Raw genomic sequence first — 15,450 nt, 5'->3', positions numbered from 1 at the left:
AAGGAGCTAATAGCCAATTTAATGGGTGCTACCAATTAACTTTCAGGATAACATACTTGCATTTAGGCTCCTTCTAGAGTCCCAATATCTTGAGGAAAGGATTGACTCTAATGTCAGGCTTTGTGGCACCAGTTTCCTCTGTTGTCTCTGGCCGTGTAAACCAGCGGCTTCTCCTTTCTAGACTCTTGTTTCTCTGATCTGAAATAGGAGGCGGTCATTGCCTCTGCTGGTTCCAGAGGATGCAGGAATCTGAGTGTGTGAATTCTCAGGTGCATGGCCAGCACCCTAATTGGTGTCCCTCCCAGCTGGTTCTGAGGCTTAGTTGCCTTTGCATCTTGTTTTGCTCCCATCTTCCCCTTCCCCCAGTCATGTGATGCAGGAAGAGAGCGCAAATGCTATGGAATGTGAGCAGCTGCCAGCAGAGACACTGCGACAAGTGACCGTTCACCGAGACCCTATATATGGCTTTGGCTTCGTGGCTGGCAGTGAGAGGCCTGTGGTGGTGCGATCTGTGAGGCCAGGTAGGTGTCCCTCAGGGTGTACCCCTGGCCCTGGCTCCTATCCCCCAATACCCACACATCTTGCCTGAAGAGCAGAGCTCCCGAGTGTACCGTGTTTCCAAGGAAGTCGTGAAGAGTAGGTGAAGACTTACAAGCCAATCACTGTGTGAGGGACCTGTTCTTTTAAGACGGATTGACACAAGTTACTGAAGCTGCTTGGGGCTCTAAGGAAGAGGCTGCAGTTGATGGTTTAGTAGAGCCTTTATTAAGGGAAGCTTAATAAAGCTTCCCTTTGCATAGAACCTTCAAAGAAGAGCCACAGTGCCTTGGATGAGAAATTTAATTTCAATTCTACAAGTATTTTTAGATTGCCTACTCTAAGCCCAGCAAGGTTGTCGGGAAGTACAAGACAGTTCCCATTCCCAAGAATCTAGCCATCAGGCTGTAGAGACTGGTACGCATTCATTAAATAGGTCAGCCATTGAAGACTGGAATCAGGATACCGACCATAGGTGGGAGAGGAGAGGGGAGGGGAGGGGAGGGGAGGGGAGGGGAGGGGAGGGGAGGGGAATGAAATCTCTGAAAGCTATAGTGACAATAACAACCGCTACCATTGATTAAGTAACTACTGTGTGCTTTACATCATCTTGTTTAATCCTCACAGCCAAGCCTGCAAGGTAAGTAATATCATTCCCATTTTACAAATGAAGAAACAGAGGCAGAGACAAAGAGAAATGACTTGTCCAGGGTCACTCAGCTAGAAAGCACCAGAGCCAGGATTTGCACCTGAGCCTGTCTGATGCCATGTGGGAGAAGTGGAGCTTGAATGGGCCATGTAGATTGGAACAAGTGAAAGCCCTACCTGAAGTGTGAAACGTGACATCATGAATGAAACGGAAAGGGCCTAAGCACTGTTTTGTTCCAAATCTGCCAAACATTGACAGAAAAGACATAGAGAAAGTAGCTTTATTCCTGACTTTCTGGGCCTGAGGCTTTAGATGTTTACAACAGTTTCTCACTCAGTCAAGAGGAGCAGCCAGAGTACAAACTGGTCTAGCAGAAATTTGATGAATTTTGCAATCCTCAGAGGAAAAGAAAAAGATATTTGTAAGCTCTCTCTTCAACTAGAGGGCATAAAGGAAAAAAAAACAAAAACAATTCAGTACAGGAGTTGGTGGCTGACCTAAGGCTCCCAAGTCACTCAAGCTGTTTGGCTAAAGGTTTTTTAGTCTCCACTCAGAAAGCAAATTTGTCCTCAGTAAGAGGAACCAGATAAAACTTAGTAACAGACCACCAGAAATCCCTTGTTTCACTTCAAAGGAGACAGAATTCACAGGGCAGAAGGAAGCCCCCAGGCCTAGATCAGGGTTTCAGCTTGTATAATGAAGAGGAAGCGTTGGAAAAGTTGAGAGAAGGAAAGCCACAGGTGAGGGCCACAGAAAGCCATGGAGCTGGCAGGCCTAGCCCTGTGAGGACTTGGGCTGATTCACAGAGCTGTTCTGGCCCAGGTGGCTCCCAAATGCAGAAGCCTTGTTTGGTTCTGTGTTTGAGACCGTAAGAAAAGACCAGAAGTATCCCATAGAAGATCGATTATAGTTGAGCAGGCCAACAAACCAGTGTGTGAAAGCACCTAACCACTGCCATCAAAGAGTTGACTTCTATGAGGACCATTTCCATTAAAAAGAAGGGAGGCACAAAGGGAGGGAAGGAAGGAGGGAATAGGTAGAGTGGCCTTCACCTAAAATATTGGCATTTTTGGCAGAGGTAGAATTAAATAAGTTGAAGGAACTGTCCCTTGGAGGATATAACAACTACCATTTATGAAATTCTTACCAACATCAATCAACTGTTTTAAGTGCTATACACTTATCATTTCATTTATCTTCCTAACATTCTTACGATGTGTAGGACCTGCTATTTTCCCATTTTACAGATGAGGACAGATTAAATGTCTCTTCCAAGGTCACCCAACTAGTGAATGGCAGATTGGGATCAGAGTGCAGGTCTGGCTGGCTGCAGAGTGGATTCTTCACCACCACGCTCTCTGCTCCTGAGGTCACTGTGCTATTGGGAGAATTGGCTGAGTGGGTTGAGAACTGTTGCAGTTGGAGTGGTGAACGTTGCTGGCTGAGCCAGCATAGCCACCCTCAGCACACAGGCCCCACATTCCAGAGCCATTGAGCTGTGTGCTCAAGTGACGTGACTGCTTGGTTTTTGTTCATGTTTTTGGAATTTGCACAGCACACTTCTTTGTAGAAAGAAGGAGCAGTTGGGATCTAGCCCTTTAAAGAGGCCACAAACAAGAGACCATGTTGGTTTGAGATTGGGGCATATCATTAAACATATCATTCAGGTTTGAGTAAGACTGGGTCTGACTTCTCATTCTCCCTGAATCTCTAAAAAGCTTTTCTCCAAGAAGATCTTTGCTAAACAACCAGAGGCAGCACTGCCTGTACCCTCCACCCCCACCCTTTACCCCAACTAAGAAGGTACATCCTTCAAATAGGTCTGCTTTCTTAACCTCAACAGTAAAGATGGGAAGGAGAGAATGTAAATTTTGAACCGCCCGTAATTTAGGGTCTGTGCCTTTCCCTTCCACACACACACTTATTGGAGAGGAGCATCCCTCAGAATTGAAAGAAAATAAACCCTTTGGGTCTTTTAGTTGATCTGCCTGTCCCTAGGCAAGTGAATGCCTAAGTCATTCCGGAGCAGTGAGTATCAATAATGTTCAAGTAAGAAGATTCCTCCCATCACGCGTACCACCTCCAGTAGTCTGGAAGTCATTGTTTGTGCCTGAGCAGATGCCTCCTGCTGAAATGAAAGTCTGTGTTCTTCTCCAGAACCAACCAGGAGAGCCCTCATTAACCTCATCTGAGGACTTTGCTACCATACTACTCCCAGCCAAAGGAGGGCCACTCCATTCTCTTTCTTCAGTCCTCTGCCCTCCAGCTGCCACAGGCAGCAGCAGCACAGAGCTCAAATACAACCCACAGCACTAGCACCACTCAGCCTGTGCCATCTGGGGGGCTCAGCTCCCTTAGACACTGGCGACTGCTGCCCACACCTGTGCTTTTCCAGCAGTGGCCCCCAAGCCCTCACACCTCTCTCCTCTCCTCTGCAGGAGGCCCCTCTGAGGACAAGCTCCTGCCTGGCGACCGGATTGTGGCTGTTAATGAGGAGGATGTGCGTGAAGCCCCCAGGAAGAGGTTCATAGAACTCATCAGGTAACAGGCCTTCTGGCCCTTGGTAGGAGCTGAGCACTGCCTCGTCCCCTGACTGGGGCATAGCCAGGGCTCCTGGCTACCCAGAACTTCAGGGGCCAGTCTTTCTGGGGCCCCAGGGGCCCTCACACACTCTGGCTTAGCCTTCTCCAGGGATGTGAGCAGACACAAAGAACACCTTCCAGTCAAAGCTCACCTCACTTCCTCTGCCCAGCTACTCCCCTCACCCAGGCCCCTTGGTTTTTGACTTACTGTGCAGTGGGACAGACAAAGTGACTAGTGAGAACCAAACATGCCATTAGAAGACCAGTCTGAGATAAGCACAGTGTGAGCAAGACATTGTTTCCTACCCACCCCGCCAAAGAAAAGAACCAAGGAGAAGAAAATCTGAATCCCTGGCCAGTGGGTTGAGGAAGGGAACCTGCCATTGTGGACTTTGTTCATGGTGTGTGTGACCCCTTTGTGCCCTCTACAGATGGGGGCAGGTGAGAGAGAGAAAGGAGTGCCTGGACCACCACCATCTGTACGTAGGAGTAATCACATTGACTTGCCCCCTCCCTTATCCCTACATGCACCATTCCACTAGCTACCACACACACCACATACATACCATGCACACCACGTACCACACACATACAACACACACACCACAATGCCACTACATAGCACACACGCACACACACACCATGCATACCACATACCCCCCTACACACACACCATACACACTTGTTTACCTCACAAGCCACCTCATGCACACACACACCCTTGCATAGACTTGTTGAGAAGGAAGGAGAGGATAGAAGTGAATGTTCTAAATTCCATGGGCGAACCTCAGTTTAGAAGACCTTGGCTCTCTCTCCCCAAATGGAACCATGTTCTCTCTCTCACTCTCTTTCTCTGCCTTGTGTAGTCTTCTCCATCTCCGCCTCCATCCCCTTCAACCCCTCTTGGGGTCAGAGTGGTTTCATCCCGCTCATCTTTCTTGTTCTCCCAAAGCCCACCTGCCTCCAAGCCCCTGCCTCCCCTTCAAAGGCAGACTTAGCACTCTGTGTATGGAACAGATACTCTCGCTAGCTCTGGGATTTGGAATGCTCCCTCCTGAAGTCAACAGCAAGTCTTCCTTGACATGCTCCCCCTTTAGCTCAATGACCTTTAATTTGTCTCTTCTGCAAGTTCAGTTGTCCATTGCAGTACCCCACCCTCCACCCTTTCCCCTCCACCACCACACCAGGGCATGTTGTGGTTCTTTCAGCCCAACTCCTCAGAAATTTTTGCTTTGCTTCTAGCGGATATCTTTGCACCCTAGAACAAGGTAGCCCAATTTTGTGAGGGAGTCCAGAGCTCCTTCAGGGTCAAAATAGAGCTCACTCATGTGGTAACCTCAGGGGCTAGTGGGTCATTCATTCGTTCTATCATTCATTCAGTCAATATTTATTATTGAGTGTCTACTGTGCACCAGACACTGTTCCAGGCACTGAATATACAACAGCGAATAAGACAGGCAAGATCCCTGTGCATTAGCATTTGCTTTCTAGTGGAAGAAGACACACTGTAAGCAATAAACATGATAAGTAAGTCATTGTACAGCCTACTAGAAGTTGATGGATGTTATTGAAGAGTAGAAAGCAGATCAGGATAAAGAGGATCAGGAATGCTGGGCACAGGGGAGCAGAATGCAACTTTAAATAGCCTGGCCAGTGTCAGCCTCACTGAGAAGGTGACATCTGAAGAAAGATTTGAAGGACGTGAGGATGTTGGAGAAAGAGAGAAGAGCCAGAGAAAAGGCCCTAAGATAGGAGTACATCTGGCATGTTTGGGGAGCAGGAGAGAAGCCAGTGTGTGGAGTAGGGTAAGGAATGGGGAGAGTTGTAGCCACTGTAAGGACTTTGGCTTCGTTGTACATGAAGTAGTGAGACACGGCTGCGGCCAGAGCAGACGAGTCACATAATCCAACTTACTCTATGCCCTTGTCCTGTTCAAGAGACATGTTTTCCTGTGATGTTTTCCCTGGAACACAACTCCTTCCTTCTCCTAGGAGCTTCCCAGACTCTGGAGCTGATTCATCCTTGAACTTTGCCTCACTAAATATGGGCAATGTCCTAAGTCCTTAAGCAGGGGGCCTTGGCCTTTCTTGAATACCTAGAACCAAGGGCATCTTGAGCTGCTTCTTGAATACCTTTGTTCCCAGAAACATTTGAAAAACGCCAGCAAGGAGACAGGACACTTCTTCAAGGTGAACTCTTTCCAGTACTTTTAGTTCTTTAAGAAGATTATAAACTCATATTTCAGGGAGAAAATGTTCATACCTCATAGCCTGCTTGATCACAGGCATAATTCTTGTCGGAAGAGTTTCAAATTCTTCATCCTTTTGAATATTTACTATCTGGGGAGTCTTGGCTTCCATCTGTGGCTCTCTGGCTCTCATATTGTGGTCCTTCAGTTCAAACAAATCTGCTGAGTATGAGTCACGATGACCAAATGACCTCCTTTTGGTTTTTCCTTTGAACTTCCCCTCTTACTTAAATACCAAATTGCCAATAATTGTGGCACATGGTTCTCAAGACTCTGACTGTGTGCCCTTTGAGTTCCATAATTCAGGCCTTTAGTTTTCCTTGTCTACAAATAAAATTGCTCGTAAGGTTTGGGGATTTCTACAGAAAGAACGTGATAAGGAATATAAAAAGAAGACCTGAAAAATGACAACCTCAGAGATAACAGTAATGCCATCTTCAGATGCCTGGGTGAATCTACATGGATGGTTTATGTCAGCTGCCACAAATCATGGGAGGCGAGGCAGCCACGCAGATACTCAGATTGCCCTCTGTCCTAATCTGTATACCTGAATGCAGCCCAGGGGAAAATTCTGGTGTTGCTTCTTGTGCCAGATGAATACCTAGTGCATGATACACTACTCTCCTGTTCCCTCTTTTCTCTGTAGGAGCTCTAAGGAATCCATCGTTCTTACAGTTCTGCACACTCATCAGGTGAGTGAGCCTCTTTGCCATCTGCCATTCCTCCTGAGACGAGAGGACCCCATATCGGAAAGTGACAGTGATGGGAGAGAGGGTGGGAGGAGAGACTAGAACCAACATTTTAGGAGCCCAGCGTTTAAGAGTGAACTTAAAGCATACATTCTGAACATCTTGTCTACTTTCACATCCATGGCTTGAGGATTTTTTAGAGCTATGCAAGTGCTCTGTTCTGCCCTGTGCCTTCCACTTTGCCCCACTTAAGCTGTCCACTGCCACAGTTCCAGACATATTTTCTACATCGTTTTTGCTGTGCCCCATCAAAATGTACTGGTCTAGTGTCTAACTTCCATAAAGTCCTTGCAGATGGGAGGTGCTAATCTTATTCATTCGTTCATACAGGTATTTACTAAATGGACTGCAATGTATGAGACCCAGCACTGTGTGTGGCGAGTTTGACCTAAAGTGGCTGGGGAGGTAGAGTTGCACAAATAGGCTGAGCCCTGGTTCAGTCACTAACTGGCTGTGTGACCAGTTAAAAGGTCAGTTCCCTTTCTGGACCTGTTTCCTCATCCGCAAATTGAGGATTTAGACTAGAACGGTATTTCCCAAACTTGCCTGACCATATAGTCACTGGGACTACTTACTAAAAAGAAAGATTTCCCAGGCCCTCCCTTCAAGGGTTGGATTCATAAGGCCTAGTGTCCACTATCAGGTTACATCCTTCTAGGAATTTTGACTCAAATGCACAAATCCAGGTGCAAAACTCAGAGCCTTCCTTCCACCTCCAGCCTGGTTATCTTTTCCCAGTGTCCCCAACACTCCCCTGCACCCCGGAACTGATGTCCCAACCCCATCTCATAGCCTCAGGAAAGGTCACATCCGTTGGGGATGAGGAGCGTAAAATCAGGGGAGGCTTCACTGAGGAGGATGCACCTGAGCTGGACCTTGAAGGACGGGGCAGGGTTTCCCAGAGACAGAGGCAGAGACAGAGGGAAAGATTTTCCAGAGAGAGATGATGTTTCTGGGCAAAGCCGGGACAGTGCACAGGTGTGAGACAGGGGGATGGGGTTCCACTCATGTAAATGGCCACCAGTTCTCCCCTAAAACCATGCTTGTTGTATGGTTAGAATGTACTGCTCTGATCAGAGACCCATTGTGGGTTACTTTGTTAGGTCTCCTTAAATGTTACCCTCTTCTAGAAGCCTTCCTTGACTACCCTTTCTAAGATAGCATCTGTCACTATCTCCTGACACTGCTTAATTTTTCCATCATAACTGAAATATTTTTAACTTTTTATTGTGAAATTGATTGTAGATTTACAGGAAGTTGCAAAGCTAGTAGAGACATCACTGTGTACCCTTAACCCTGTTTCTCCCAATGGCTACGACTTATATAACTACAGTGCCGAATCAAAACCAAGCCAAAGCCAGGACATCAATACAATGTGTGGTTATGGTTCAGTGTCAGTCTACTATATGTGTGCGTTCATGTATCCACCAACACAGTCAAGAGACTGGTCAGTTCTTTAACTAAAAGGACTCCTCAAGTTGCCCTTTTATACCTACACCTACCTCATCCCCACCCCACAATCCTTGTCAACCACTAATCTGTTCTACAGTTTCTGTAATTTCATCATTTCAAGAATATTGTATAAAAGGAATAATAGTAACCTTTTAGGATTGTTTTTTTTTCTTTCACTCAGCATAATGCCCTTGAGATTCATCCAAGTTGTTGTCTATATCAATAGTCCATTCCCTTTTACTGCTGAGTAGCAGTCCATAGTGTGGCTGTACCACAGTTTGTTTAGTCATCTACCCACTGAAGGATATCTGGGCTGTTTCCAGGCTTTGGCTAATTAAAGAAAGCTGCAAGAGACATTCGTGTACAGGGTTTTTGTGAGCATAAGTTTTCATTTATCTGGGATAAAATGCTCAAAAGTGTGATTGTTCGATCATATATTAAATGTATGTTTAGTTTATGAAGGAAACTGCCAGACTATTTTCCAGAGTGGCTGTAACATTTTCAATTCCCATGAAATATTATATTTATATGCATTTATTGTCTATCTCCCTCATTCAAATGTCAGCTCCACAAGGATAGGGATTGTGTTTTGTTCATTGCTGTATCCCCAGTGCCTGGAACAGCACCTGGCACACAGTAGGCACTTGATCAATACTTGTTGAAGGAATGAGGGAAACCCAACTTCCAGCCATCACAACAACCTGAACTAAACTCAAGTGTCCAAACTTAGGTGCAAAATGAAGAGCTTAACACTCCCCTCCATCTCTATCCCACTCTCATCCCAGTGCCCCCGACACCCCTTTGCCCCCCCACTTCTGATGCCCCACTGTCCCATCCCATGGCTTTTTTGCTGTGGCTAGGATGATTTCCTTCTCCTCCGTGTACATTTCTTAGTCCTTATTGCCCTGAGGACTTCTGTCCTTATACCTGTCTACATCTCTTCTAATAGATAGCCATTTCCTTTAAGACTTGGTTTGAGACTTGCGTCTTCCAAACACCTTAGCCTGACTAACCTCTGTGCGAGTTTCTCATTCATTCATTCATTCATTCATTCATTCGTCAAACATTTACTCAATGCCTACTAATTTAGGTGTTCTTCTAGGCTGGGAATATAGCAGTGCATGGGACAGACGTAGTTCCTACTCTCAGAGAACTTACATTCTAGTTCTTGGCCTTGCGCTCTCTAAACCCTTGGAATATGGAAGTGGGGGAGCACATACACACAGGGATGACAATCAAAACAATTAGCAACCTGTACAATAGGGGCCATCCAATCAGAATGTAAACCAGTCATAGGTACTGGAGCAGAGTCTTGGAGGCCTCCTAATTGTGCCAGGTGTTAACCCTTTAGTTGGTCATTTAGAAAGAGGTCCCAGGGGAGAGGTTAGGTGGCACCCAGAAATCTTAGGGCAGTGGCTACTTACCAATCAATTTGAAAGTACCCCTCAATATTTTACAAGTGTGGCCATAGTAGTGTGTCCTGACTGAATGTCAAACTTGCCTACATGTACAGTTGACCCTTGTTATTCACAGATTTCGTGTTTGCAAATTCGCCTACTTTCTAAAATGTATTTGTAACATTTACAAACATTTGTAACTCCAAAATTAATACTCACAATGTTTTCCTGGTCATTTGCGGACATGTGCAGAGCATGAAAAATTTGAGTCTCCCAATGCATACGTTTCCAGCTGAGGTCAAACAAGGCGATGCTCTGTCTTCTTGTTTTAGCCGTCATACAGAGGTGTCCAGAGGATGGAGATAGTAGGGGGCAGTGCAGTGTAGTGCAAGAACACCTCTGGCTCTGGGGACAGTTGGTTGGGGTTTGAATCTCAACTCTGGCCCCTGTTAGTGGGGCAGCCTCAGGCAAATCACTTAATACTTCAGAACGTCATCTTCTCTAGGTGAAATAAAGAAAATAATGTCTACCAGGATGAGTTGTCTTTAGAATTTAAGATTATAATCTGTAACACACCCACGTGGGCACACACACGTACTTCCTCAAGGAATAACTGTTCAGTATTCATCAGTTAAGTTTTTGAAGTGACTTTACAGACCACAACTACCGTGAAGAACAAAAATCAACTGAGAGAATCTTCTCCCTAAAGCTACATATAGTGAAAGCTTCTTGAAGACCCCCAGCATGTTCAGCATTACAGCCCCTGTATCACAGAACGGAGTACTGTGTCCATAGCAGGCACTTGGCATCTCATGGGTGCATAGAGACTGCTGCCTCTTACCAAACCCTCATCGTGTTCAAGGTTGATTACCACTTTTCCAGAAGACAATCTCCTTAATAGGTCCAGGATGTGGCCCAAGAATCTGTATTTTTTTAAATTGGGGAATATTGGGAACAGTATGTTTTTCCAGGACCCATCAGCTCCAAGTCAAGCCGTTGTTTTTCTTTTTTTTTTTTTTTTGCTTTTCAATCTAGTTGTGGAGGGCACAGCTCACTGGGCCATGTGGGAATCGAACTGGTGACCTGGGTGTTATGAGCACTGTGCTCTAACCAACTGAGCCAACCGGCCGCCCCAAGAACCTGTATTTTTAATAAGAGCCACAAGTAAATCTGATGCTCATTAGAATTTGAGAAACATTGGACCAAACAATCTCTAAGGTTCCTGCCAGGTCCAACATTCCATGGCTGATAATGACCTAATACAGTGGATCATAACCCTGACTATGCATTAGCACCACCAGAGAAGCTCTAAAAATATATTAATACTTGGGCTCTAGCCCAAGTATTAATTCAACTGAATTAGAAACCCTGGGAATGGAGGCCAGGTATTGGTCTTTTGAAAAGTCTCCCAAAATGATACTGATATGCAGCCAAGGTACATATCAAGAACTACTGGTTTAGGGGCGGCCTGATGGCTCAGTTGGTTAGAGCGTGAGCTCTGAACAACAGGGTTGCCGGTTCGATTCCCACATGGACCAATGAGCTGCACCCTCCACAACTAGATTGAAGACAATGAGCTGCCGCTGAGCCTCCGGAGGGGCGGCCGGATGGCTCAGTTTGTTAGAGTACGAGCTCTCAACAACAAGGTTGCGGGTTCAATTCCCGCATGGGATGGTGGGCTGCTACCCCTGCAACTAAAAATTGAAAACGGCAACTGGACTTGGAGCTGAGCTGCACCCTCTACAATTAGATTGAAGGACAACGACTTGGAGCTGATGGGCCCTGGAAAAACACACTGTTCCCCAATGTTCCCCAATAAAATTTATAAAAAACAAACAAATAAACAAACAAAAAAACAACAAAAACTACTGGTCTAACATGTAGTCTCTTTCAGATGACATTTTCTTTCTAACAGAGTGACTCTTACCATGGCAGAATATTTGGGGGTATTTGGGGCAGTCACAGGAGTCCTTTCCTAGAGCCTCTCAAACCATTCTGCATAGATAGCCACTTATTAAGCCTATGTGTACTTAAGGCTGTTTGTTCCTTAATCTTTGAGTGACAAACTATTCCACGTGATTGAGTGAATATGTATTAATTTTGGTACCTTTAGACCTTGGTACATAGTATGTCGTCAGTAAATATTTTAAAATAGGTTAAGTACTGAGCTGTGACCTACAATGGCCCTGGTAAAGCAAGTAGATAGCCCCTTCAAATGAAACTGTAATTTTTTCGTTCTAAAACTTAGCCTGTACCCAAAAAAATCCCCTCTGTGTGGAGCCACCTGGCCAGAAAAAAAAGCCAAAATAATGGGAAACACTGAAGGAGAACCGTTTTTCCACAGTGTTTCTTGCAATACAGTGCTTGGCAGATGGTAGGTACTCAAACAGTATTTACTGAATTGATTAAGTAATTCATTATTAACCTTAGCAATCAACTATTATGTTTTTTCCATGCTACTCTGTTCTTGGTGCTAGGGGGAATATAGTAAAATAAAGTGTTGTCTCTTCTTTTACATCCTGGTTGGGAAATTGAGCAATGGCCACTTGGATTAATGAGGAGTACTATAGGAAATCCAGGGAGGGGAATGGAGGAGCTAGAGAAGAATTCAGGACCAAGGTAGAATTTGAGCTAGGGTTTAGAGATGTCATTTAGCTGAGCAAAAGGGACAGCAGAGGCCCTGAAGGGCAGGGGAGGTGAAAAGACAGTATGAGGTAGGCACAGAAGCAGAAGAAGCCCAGTGTGTCCAGAGAGCTGTGGGCAGAACAACCTGACATGCTGTTAGATGGGGAGTGAGGGTCACATGTGGCTTGTGAGGGGCCTTGGAAGCCAGGGAGAGGACATGTTCACCTCTAGGCAGTCCTGAGTGAAAGAAGGAAAGCCCCTGGGTCCCTTATCAGTGGGTCCATGAAACGAGGATGGCCCTCCATTGTCCCAGGCTCCCATAGTGGTTGCTATGGGTTTACTTATCAGTAGGCTCAGGCATCAGAGACAGTGAGCCAATAGAAAGGAGAATCAGGAGGCTGTCAAAGCTTCAGGAACCTCTTAAAAGCTCCATCCTCTTAAAAATCTTTTATATAGTTACGAAAGTAGGGCTCTATCATGCACTAAAATGTTTGGCCATATACCCGACTTTGGCAAAGATATGAGTGAACACAACCCTAATATCTGTACTAGTAGAGCCACTAAATTTAAAAATGGCCAAAGAATCAACGGCTGCTGAATTCCGTACTGAGAGAGAGGTGGGCTCTCTCCTCTACTGCTTATTCCACCAAGCTGTGGGCTTCATATTTATTTCAAGTGGCTTGCAGTGGCCCCGGAGGCACTTAGCAATTCTAGTCCTGTGTTTCAAGCCAAAATTCATTTTAGCCAGAAAGGGTGCCTATTACAAAATGAGACTCCCAGCTGCTTGAAAGAAAAATGGGTCAGTGAAGAGCTCGGATGTCCCCGCTTTAAGGTACTTAATTAAGCTCTGCTTAATGGTTTAGGACATTTTCAACAACATAAATTCCTGGGTCCCGCCCCCCTCAGAGATTCTGACTTTTTAAGTCTGGTGTGAACCTAGGAATCTGTGTTTTAACAAGCACTCCCCAGTGATTCTTACCATCAGGAAAGTTTTAGAAAGAGTGGGTGACTACATGCTAATTATTTTGTGCAGGGATCGTCAAATTTTGTTCTGTAAAAGTGTTCGACTAAGTCCACGTTGTTCCAAGATTTGTGCCTGAGAAGCCACAGGCCCAAAGAACACACCAGGTAGCCCAGTGCAGGACATAGGTCTGTTGAGACTTACTGACCAGGGACAGTCTCCAGTGGCAGCCTGCCAGAGGGGTGGTGATCCGCATGCAGGTAGAGAAGAAGCAAGTTTATACAGATACAGTAAAACAAACAACATTCCGTGGGAGACATCATCTGGCAGACCCTGCAGGCCTGCTCTCATACACACAGTGTCCCAAGAAGCCAGAAAACCTTGACTGCTGGGCCAGCGTACAGAACTGGGTGTCTAATAAGCAGCAGTCCCATGGAGCCGGGAGAAATTGACTGTTGGCCAGCTCATCTGCCTGTGCACCAGGTCCCTACAAAAAGGTCATAGAGTAAGTATTTTAAGCTTCGTAGGCCATACGTGATAGCATAAAAACAGCCATAGGCAATATATAAATGAAGAGCATGGCTGTGTTCCATTACAGCTTTATTTATAAAAACAGGTGGTATGCAGGATTTGGCCCATAGTCTGTTGGCCTCTAGACTGGGTTCGCATTTTGACTAGAGCTTTCCCAATTATCAATATTCTAACTCAAATAAGTTGCCCAAGTATGAAGAACTTCAAGCCCCATAGCTGAGCTTTGAAGGTGCTTTGGGACTGGGTGACCTTTGAGAGCTCCTCATATCCACACTGCAAGGCAGGTGTCACCTAGGTTGAAGCATAAGGCTAGACCTGACTCTGTGACATGTAGCAGAGACCCGCTGGCAGTGAGTGAGTCACCATCAGCAATGAAGGCTGAAGACTGAGAATAGGATGGAGCCTTAGAGACCAACAGGATAAGGGTCAATGAAGAATGAGGCACAAACAAGCTGAAAATAACTCTACAACAGACACCAAAAATTATTATAATCCCTGAAAATGCAGGCAATTCTACTCCTTCATGATGTTGCTTTTATAAATATCTGAATCTTTTGTTTGTAGTAGTATCTCTAGGATGGGGTCTAACCTTGGACTTTTGATAGGGACAGCAAGGAGGCTGTCCCCTCCCCGTAGGTGAATATAGAAAAGGGTACCAGTTGGGGTTCTTCATATGTTTGAATCCATTCAATACAACCAAAGTAGAACTAGAACCAGTGGGTGAAAGATCAGGAATGGGCTTTCAGCTCCAGCCTGCTGCGGGGCACAATCGCTAATCCAAGAGTCAGGGCTGTAGTTTTGGCTCCATCTCCATATTATTTTGAGTAAACCATATCCTCTTCCCAGGCCACTGTTTTCACGTGTGAAAACCAAGGGTTGACTGCATGGCCCATCCAGGTCTCTAGAGATGCCTCGTTCCGTGCTGTGCATGAGGGCATCTGATGACAGATGATCACAGAGAAAGGAGAGGGTGTTTGTGAGGTAGAACGAAGATTTCACCTCCCTCATGTCTGTGGCACCTCGAGTGGAAATTTGGACTACTGTAGAGATGGAGTCAGAGAGCTGCATGAACATAGCTACAGATCTTTCTCTTTTGCCCCTTTCTTTTGCTCCTGCCGCAGCCTGCAACCCCCACCCAGGATTGGAGCACCACGCTGTACAACACACAAAGGCATTTCTTGAGCAATCAATACTGTAATCACTCTGCAACGATCTCCAGCCCTGGATTTCGTTGTGCTACATCATCTGCTGCCAACAAATTGTCCTCGTGGCTCAGAATGAGAAGTCTAAGGTTCCTTTAGCTCAGTGGTTCCCAACCTTAGCTGCATTTTGAAATCATAGGAAGCTTTAAAAAATACCAATATCTGGGCCCAATGCCCAGGAATCCGATGTAATTGGTTTGGGGTGGGGCTTGGACATCGGGTTTTGAAAGGACCTTCAGTGTTTCTGCCATGCAGGCAGGACCGAGACCCACTGCCTGAGATTCTGCTGGACTCAGGTTGAACAGGTGGTGTCATGCAGGGCGGCCTGCGAGGTCTCTGCTCCCGCTCCCCACATAAGAACGCAGGATGTGGCTAGGCCAAAAAGGAACACCCCTAGCCATAGGTAGGGGAGTCATACCACTATAGTCTCACTGGAGGCTGGATTCACATGACGTGCGACCTGCTGTCTGCTTTTCTGCCAACCGACCGACTCCCTTGCTAGCTGCAATCCGCCGTG

The 15,450-nt window shown here is 45.8% G+C and overlaps 1 protein-coding gene across 7 annotated transcripts in view; it reads left to right on the top strand.

Moving 5' to 3' along the window:
- The window catches only part of FRMPD3 (FERM and PDZ domain containing 3), a 141,127-nt gene that overhangs the window by 72,610 nt on the left and 53,067 nt on the right, over positions 1 to 15,450 (top strand). For 5 of the 7 annotated variants that reach the window (XM_081042954.1, XM_081042953.1, XM_081042955.1 and 2 more), the window contains 3 exons: positions 367 to 521; positions 3,625 to 3,727; positions 6,663 to 6,708. In XM_081042954.1, the coding sequence (XP_080899080.1) occupies positions 374 to 521; positions 3,625 to 3,727; positions 6,663 to 6,708 (297 nt within the window). In that variant the 5' untranslated portion in view covers positions 367 to 373. Of the gene's footprint in view, positions 1 to 366; positions 522 to 3,624; positions 3,728 to 6,662; positions 6,709 to 7,184; positions 7,236 to 15,450 lie in introns of those variants that run through there. The other 2 variants (XM_081042956.1, XM_081042957.1) reach the window with 2 other exon arrangements.

Source organism: Rhinolophus hipposideros, assembly GCF_964194185.1.
Source record: "Rhinolophus hipposideros genome assembly, chromosome: X".
Lineage (NCBI taxonomy): Eukaryota > Metazoa > Chordata > Mammalia > Chiroptera > Rhinolophidae > Rhinolophus > Rhinolophus hipposideros.
The sequence above is the reverse complement of the archived record's forward strand: the minus strand, read 5'-3'. Positions and strand labels throughout refer to the sequence as shown.